This window comes from Pygocentrus nattereri, chromosome 25, assembly GCF_015220715.1.
Source record: "Pygocentrus nattereri isolate fPygNat1 chromosome 25, fPygNat1.pri, whole genome shotgun sequence".
NCBI lineage: Eukaryota > Metazoa > Chordata > Actinopteri > Characiformes > Serrasalmidae > Pygocentrus > Pygocentrus nattereri.
The window spans coordinates 20,550,571-20,559,069 of record NC_051235.1 but is presented as its reverse complement, the minus strand read 5'-3'; the positions used below and the strand labels follow the sequence as shown (position 1 = coordinate 20,559,069).

At 37.6% G+C, this 8,499-nt stretch overlaps 1 protein-coding gene across 1 annotated transcript; it reads left to right on the top strand.

Moving 5' to 3' along the window:
• On the top strand, positions 1 to 8,010 carry tph1b (tryptophan hydroxylase 1b). Its single transcript, XM_017703505.2, has 11 exons — positions 1 to 138; positions 1,121 to 1,255; positions 1,697 to 1,880; positions 2,423 to 2,523; positions 3,356 to 3,423; positions 3,549 to 3,745; positions 4,747 to 4,882; positions 5,302 to 5,428; positions 6,522 to 6,617; positions 6,995 to 7,128; positions 7,702 to 8,010. The coding sequence occupies exons 1-11, from the start codon at positions 49 to 51 to the stop codon at positions 7,874 to 7,876; spliced, it is 1,443 nt and encodes a 480-aa protein (XP_017558994.1). The 5' UTR covers positions 1 to 48; the 3' UTR covers positions 7,877 to 8,010.
• Positions 8,011 to 8,499: the final 489 nt, after the last annotated feature.

Genomic DNA, 8,499 nt, shown 5'->3' with positions numbered 1-8,499 from the left:
TCTTCTGTGCGAGGCTGAGGCAGGAAGAGTAGCTCGCACTGCGGGGGCATGCTCTCCAATAAGACTGACGGACCGCGTCGGGGACGCTCTTTTGACTCTATCAACAAGTATTATGAGGAGAAGCAGCTCAACAATGAGGTTAGTGAAATGCTTTGGTTATTACTCATGGTTATCTATCTGAAAAACTTTTATTTTGCTATTATTATTATTATTATTATTAGCAGTTGCATAGTTCCATCCTTTTTCTACTGATATTAGAATTAGTATTGGTTTAGTATTAGTATTAGTAGTAGATTACCAAAACAGTTGCATACTTTTTTTAACATACTTTTCCTCTTTTACTCAAATTGCACTTACTTTACATACTGTACCTATTATAATGGCACTGCACCTTTACACCCCACTGACATCTATTTCAAATTATTATTCACATCGTAATAATAACAACTGGCTTGAAACAAAAATAAGATTTAAAAACATGTTTTGTGGAGAGATTCATTCTACTGCTACTACTAATAGTACTACTAATTAATAGCAATAATAATAGTAATAATAATAATAATAATAATAATAATAATAATAATAATAATAATACTCAGCCTCTTTTACTCAGATTGAACTTATTTTACACACTGTTCCTATTATAATTATTCTGCACCTACTGTACTCATACTACACCATCATGCTCCACCACTCACAGCCATTAAAAATATTCACATTATAATAATATCAACTAGCTGATTAAAATAAGATTTAATACATAATTGTATGTAGTGTTTCTATTATTATTATTACTATTACTATTATTATTGTGATGAATAGTAGTAGTAGAAGTAGTACAGCAGTTGCATACTTTTTTTGAGTGAATCATCTATAGACAGCGCATTAGAGCTAAAGCTGCTGTCTGGTGCAAAGTGCTGAACTCACTTAATCAAACAAGTTCAAGAAAGGTTTGACTTATAAATGCATATTCATTATTTAAGAGTTTCAGTGCCCACCCCCACACATGTTGTTGTGTTTTTATTTCCTCAATAATGTGATGGTCTGCCAGTACAGCTGCCAGATTTTCTTCATCTGTCCTTTGAGAATAACCAAAAATGCTGTGCTCTTTTATTTAAAGTTGAACAAATCGACATTTAACAATGCTGATGAGCACCAAGACAAGATCCTGCCCTCCAAGAGAGAACATGCAGCGATTACCTTTTCCCTGAAGAATGAAGTTGGTAACCTTGTAAAGGCTTTAAAACTTTTTCAGGTACGCCTGTGCATGACCTTAAAGACCATGTGAATTTGTAATGATAATCATCGGCTACCATGTATTTCCCCTCCTGCTGATGTGCAGTGATATAATCTAAACTATGTAAACAGGTCATCAAATTAGAATTTTGTCTTTTCATTCATATGTTATGATGCACTGTGATTATGACCAGAGACATGACACAAGTTGACTTTATTTTGATTTTAGGGAATGTAGTCAAAATAGCAGCTCTCAGCAGCTTCCAGCACAGTCTATAACTTTGACCTTAGATTTAGGCAAAGATATGTTATATATGTTATATTTATATGATATATAAATTATGTAAATTTTAATGTTAAAAGTTAAAAATCTCCATATTAACTGTGTTCCTGAAAAGGTTTATGTTAATTACATGAGTGTGGTGGAATGATTCCCTGTCCATTCTACACTTACCAACAGGAAAACCAGGTCAACCTTTTGCACATTGAGTCGCGCAAGTCCAGGAGGAGTAATTCGGAGCTGGAAGTGTTGGTGGACTGTGACAGCGAGCGAGAGACCCTGAAGGAAATCATCCAGCTGCTGAAAAAACAAACTAGCACCGTCACCATGGACTCGCCTGAAAAGCTCTGCTTTGCTGAAGATGGTATAGTACCCTCTTCCAGAACATCCCTGGCATCTTTTTGTGTGATGAAATTAAAATGTAACCACAATATGTGAAGGTATCTTCATGATACACAATAATGCATCACAGCATTTTGTGTTTTCTGAGGTGAACAAATTGGAACAGGCAAAATATATCAATATCAATATACTATCAGAATTCAAAAAGGCAGTGAGATTACTAACAGGAAACTTTTTAAGAAGGAAAAGGAGGAAAATGAACACATCTGGTAAAAATGTTAAAAAGGGAAAGGCATGGGCTGGCATACAGTTATCTACTCACTACTTTGCAGTTTGCACAGTTATACACAGGTTCATATTTACTGTTCTAAAACTGGTCTAAATCTGTCTTTTTCATGATATGCAGTTGTTCAGTGTTCTAGTACTCATGCTGCCCACAATATACTCTACAAAGATTACTGAGATAACATATCATTATATTGCCCACTCCTACTAAGATGTATTAATGCAGTTGCTGTGTGAAGCACTCGGACTGACGCCGTGCATATCTCTTTGATATTGTAGATTTTTCTGAAGAACCCTGGTTCCCCAGGAAGATTTCTGATCTTGACAAGTGTGCTAACCGTGTTCTGATGTACGGCTCTGCCCTGGATGCTGATCATCCTGTGAGTGCTGCTGTAACCTGCACATTCTTCTTTTAATCCATGTCCCTGCATGCATTTTTTAAAGCGCCTGGATCTTACACTTTTCTTGTATTCAGAGGTCCACTTAGCCTTTGTGTGTTTTTATGTGCTAGAAGCAGTTTCCGTTTCTTTTTCCAACTTTATTCCTTAGAATTAAACCGGCTATTTTTACTGCAGCTTTAAGACTGATATATATGTAAATGATATCTATTCATATTGGCTGCCCTGTATTATACTTCATTCATAAAGCAGTGCGAGCTAAAACGCCTCATAATTTCAGTGTGAATGTACAGGGCTAAACTGCTATAGATGGTATAGGCAGATAGTTGCATATCAATTAGCTTTTGCGATGTCACAGACAGTCAATTGAATACAAACTGTTTTTTCAGCATAATTTCCATGTATGGACTGTATGGACTGGTGAGTGAAAGGTACATTTTGTTTTGTTTTTTTCTATGGTATATGCCCTTCAAATGAAATATAATGATAGGATTGCTTTAAGTTTCTCTAAATGTGACGTGCACTACTGTAGACAAACTGAATATACAGAATACCTGTTTTTTTCAAAAAATAAAAATCAAGTCTACCACTGTCAACCAACATCATCAAGTCTATCATCTGACGTATCTAATGTTGTGTCTAACGTATTTGAAATGCTGTATAAAACATCCATCTAAAAAGTATCTTTTGCTGTCAGGTATGAGTTATTATTATGAGTTATTATTGCAGCTTATTAGAATGACTTATTTTCAATATAATTCCAAACTCTGGACAGTAGTGTAATAATGTCATCTTTGCCACTGATTTCTTCCAGGGATTCAAAGATAATGTGTACCGGAAGAGAAGGAAATACTTCGCTGACCTTGCAATGAACTATAAGCAGTATGTCTCACAAAGTTTCATGTACTGCAATTCTTCTTTCTTTAAAAGAACCTAACATTACATGTGACACATGGTAGAAATCCCACCTTCTCTTTCTCTCTCACATTGATCACTATCTCTCTCAGTGGAGACCCGATCCCACGTGTGGAGTTCACAGAGGAAGAGGTGAGAACGTGGGGAGTGGTGTTTAGGGAGCTGAATAAGCTGTACCCCTCACACGCCTGCAGGGAGTACCTGCGCAACCTGCCTCTGCTCTCCCAGCACTGCGGCTACAGAGAGGACAACATCCCTCAGCTAGAGGACGTGTCGCGCTTCCTCAAGGGTAAGACTGCACCCACTTATGCAGCAGCACTGACTCTGCAACATTTAGTTTTAACACCTTAAAATTGCAAGCTTATTATACAGGTATTAATCTCAGAAGAATAATGCACAATATGAAAAATGTAACTGTCACTATGTTGGTTATAAATATTCCTCCCATAGCAGCTAGTAGTGTCTAAAAACTTGGAAAACTTCCTTCTGTTGAGGTTTCTTATAGGTAAAAGGCACATGTGAAAATCTACAACTCCACTGGGATGGATTTTTGGGGACAAGCCATTTTGAAATGTGTTTTATTTTTTTATTAATCTTAAAGGTTATTTTCCAGTAACTGCTATGAGACTCACTTTGACAATGAGGAACTGAAGCTTGCCAGTGGGCCTTCAGAGCTTTGGCTGTTTCTGAGCACTGCAGTGACACTAACATAGTTGTGAGAGTTGTGGTAGAAGTGGACCAAAGTTTTATAATCTATAATCATGCTCAGTTTCTAGCTACAGGATGCTTTTGGGTGGATATTTTTGGTTGGTGGAGCCCAGCTCCAGTAACACTGCATGCTATTACTATATCAGTGTCACTGCAGTGCTGCGAATGATCCACCAGCAAAATGATGCTTCGGCCCAATCCCCTTTTACCTCTTGCCCTTACTACTAAGCCCTTACCCCTCTGTTTCATGCATTCACACCTAGGGGGAGGGTGTCTTGAAATAGGGGGCTAGGGTGAAGTGTTGGGGCAACATGGCCCCATCATTGGAGGTTTTTCAGAGGCACACTTCATGTTGAGTGTCATGAGAAAAAAGAAAAACCGGCAAGAAACCAAAGAAACCAACAAATGTCCATTAAAAAGCTGTACATAAGCCGTATTGTTTTAGCATATTATTCATTTTTATACATACATGCATATGAAATAAAAATCACACATATAAATATCTATACATGACAGAAATAAGACTATATTGGTATGTGCTGTTGATGTTGGTATGTCTGTGTCTGTGGTTGTATATTTTAGAGCGAACAGGTTTCACAATCCGTCCAGTAGCTGGGTACTTGTCTCCTCGAGATTTCCTGGCTGGACTGGCCTTCAGAGTGTTCCACTGTACTCAATATGTTCGCCACAGTTCAGCCCCACTCTACACACCTGAGCCGTAAGAACTCAAGCATATATCAACTCTAAACGTTAGCAGCTTGTCCTTGGTGTCAACAACAAATACACTGCCACCTGCTGTTTGCCTCAACAGCGTTTAGTTTATGCTTTAACAAATAGATGTCACCAGGCCAATTGTTTGCTCCGTCTGGGCTAGAACATTAAATTTGGGCTTTTGACACTCTATACTTCATTCACTCAGTGTGTTTTATGTTTCCTATACAGGTTTTTTAAGATCTAAGTCAAGTTGTCTTTCAAAAAAATATAGGATATTATTGTGGAGCTTTAGAAATATAGGCCTTATGTATTAAGGTATATTTTTGTATATAATACGTTTGTAATAGTTTTTGCTGAAGCTTGACCATCAGTTAATTAACTATTGCTCTTTTTGGTGTACATGTGAATGTGTTTGTGTTTCAGGGACACGTGTCATGAGCTGCTGGGTCATGTGCCACTGCTGGCAGAGCCCAGTTTTGCTCAGTTCTCTCAGGAGTTAGGTCTGGCTTCTCTGGGGGCCTCTGATGATGCTGTGCAGAAACTGGCAACTGTAGGTACACTCAGATGAGTGATTAAATCATTCCAGGCTTATTACTTAGGAATTAATCATTAGAACACTCTGGACAATATGAAAAATGTAACTGTCACTACGCCAGTTAGAAATATTCCTCCCATAGCAGAGAGTAGTGTCTAGAGTGATATTTCCCAGTCTAAACTCCCTTCTGTTGAGGTGTCTTAAAGGTAGAAGGAACTTATGAAAATCTACAACTGCTTTGGGATGGATTTTTGGGGACAAGCCATTTTTAAGTGTATTTTTTTTATTTGTAATTTTTTTTTGATGGTGAAAGTAGAAGGTAGGCGTAAAGCTATAATTGCTGTTGGCAAGTAGTATATCTTATATCTATATCTATAGTATATCAAAATAATTGTAGCAACTTTCTCTAGATGGGTCACATCATTATAATGGAGATAAGGTAGTTTGGCCATCTAGATATTCAGTTTTACTGTCTGAAAACATTAAAAACCAAGATTTCTGGTACAATTTTGTGCTGAATAAGAGGTAGTGATAGGAGGATAAAATTATCGTGAGTAAGACTAATGCTAGCTTGGCAGTATAGGCTATAGATTAGTAGCTTGCAGTCAAGATTGGTTGACATCGTAGGTATTCCCAATAGTTGCATGGTTCCCATATTTGCATAGTTCACGCTGGGTATTGCTGGGAATTCTGTCAAACTGATAAGAATGAGGGATGTAATGCCACCCTACAAAATGATACATTACATAACAAATAACAAATAGGTTTAGGTTGGAATGCTTCTTTCATATTCAGTTGCTACCAGAAATTGTTACTACCATAAAACTGCTATAAAACTGTCATGGAAGTATGTAGTTATGAAAGTGAGAAATTGTTTAGTATAAATATATATAAATATTTTTGCCCCACATACACCTTATGGGTCAAGTACTAACTATTGTGTCATTTTATACAGTCCTTTATTGGTCAGATAAGGTCTGCCATGTCATTTTACACTGGTTATGTAGTCTACTCGACAACTCGACAGCATTTTGTGTCCTTACATTTGATAATAGGCCAGAGAGAGTGATTCCTTGAGTATAATATCTTCTTGTATGTTTGTTTTCAGTGCTACTTTTTTACAGTGGAGTTTGGCCTGTGTAAACAGGAGGGTAAACTCAGAGCATATGGGGCTGGACTTCTCTCTTCTATCAGCGAACTACAGGTAAAATAACAAATAAATACACCTTTAATGCACTGTAGATAGCAGAAGCACAACCAAATGAGATGATGACACCATGCATCACATTGTCACTGTCATATCTGAAATTTATCTTTTTTTTTGGAAAGCATGAACTGTCCTATCCTACATTGTGTGAAAATTTCTTGATGAGTGAACCAATAGAGAAACAGTCCAAATCACTGCGATTATTGCTTCCTCTTCTAATAATGTTACCATTTTGGAGATATCAAGTTTTATGACAGTGACACTATTACACTTTTCTTTGACTCTAAGAGTCATATTAACATTAAATAATATGAAAACAACCCAAAAACACAGTTAAGAGTGGTGCATTTCTGTGAGTGTATTTTCTATTCCAGCATGCGCTCTCTGGAAGTGCCAAAATCCTGCCTTTTGAGCCCAAAGCCACATGCAGACAGGAGTGTTTGATCACTACCTTTCAGGAGGTCTACTTCATGTCTGAGAGCTTTGAGGAGGCCAAGATTAGAATGAGGTAAACTAATATTTTTGTTATATGTTAGAACTCAAAGTGCTTTTAGAGGATATGAAAACCATCTGTCCAGAATTGAATTTAGCTTTAGTTGTACTTACAGACTTACAGAAAATAAATCTACACTGTTATCACACTCTTCTCCTGAAGGAGGCTTCAGGTTTTAGTTATGACATTAATATTCTTCCATTGTATTACCATAGATGCCATATTGGCAGGGGAGCTGAACCAATCAATCATGCAGAACTGCTGTACAGAGCGCTTTTCTGGTTTTGGTTGCACTGTTTTGACCTGTGCACGCAATGCAGTGTGTTTGCACTCAAAATGAACGCAACAAAATCCTAAATAAAATGGATCAAAAGTTTGGAATCATTATTTTCAATGAATTCACATAAATAAATAATTAAGATTAGTGAAAGTGGCTGTCAAATGTGACATTTTTAACCATAAATTAGAAGAGCAAATATCAGAACAATAAAACTAAAGATACTAAATAAGTGTACTAGTCAGTGTTGTGATGTTGTAATATGTTCTGTAACCTGCACCATTATGACACCCATGCCCTTCCTTCAACAGGGAGTTTGCTAAGACGATCCGGCGCCCGTTTACCGTGCGCTACAACCCGTACACACAGAGCGTATGTGTGCTGAAGGATATGCCCAGCATCAACAGTGTGGTGGAGGAGCTCCGACATGAGCTGGACATTGTGGGAGATGCACTACATCGACTCAACAACCACCTGGGCATCTGACACCACCACACCCTGGACTGCAGTCTGACATCCTCAGCCTAACTACTAAATGCCATTCAATCTTTTAGCACTGCTGTATGTAAATACTAAAACCATTCACTTCTGTTTAAATACAGTTATCATTGCTAAACACTGCCATGATCTGAAAACATCAATCAGGTACTGAATCAGAAAATCAATGATGATTAACCCGTTAATGGGCCAGGACCCACCAGTCCAAAGTTTTACTATACATTTCTATAACTTAAGAATAACTCAGTTTGCATTTATTAATATAATATAATATAATCTTTATTATGTACTAAGAGCGGGGTTAAATACTACTAGTCCAAGCACTACACAGTTCAGCACTAATAAATACTCTCCCGTAAACAGTGCACATTTATCGTTGTGACTAACAGTCATCATCAATTGAGGCCATTAAAAGGAATCTTTTCTTATCTTTTCACAATTACAGCATAATTTAGTGGTTGAGATGTGAACAGAGTGGTTTGATGTGAGAATTTCCATCTTAGAGAAACGCGCCATGGGGTGGCACGGTGGCGTGGTGAGTAACGCTGTCGCCTCACAGCAAGGAGGGCCTGGGTTCGATTCCCCAGCTGGGTGACTGGGGTCCTCTCTGT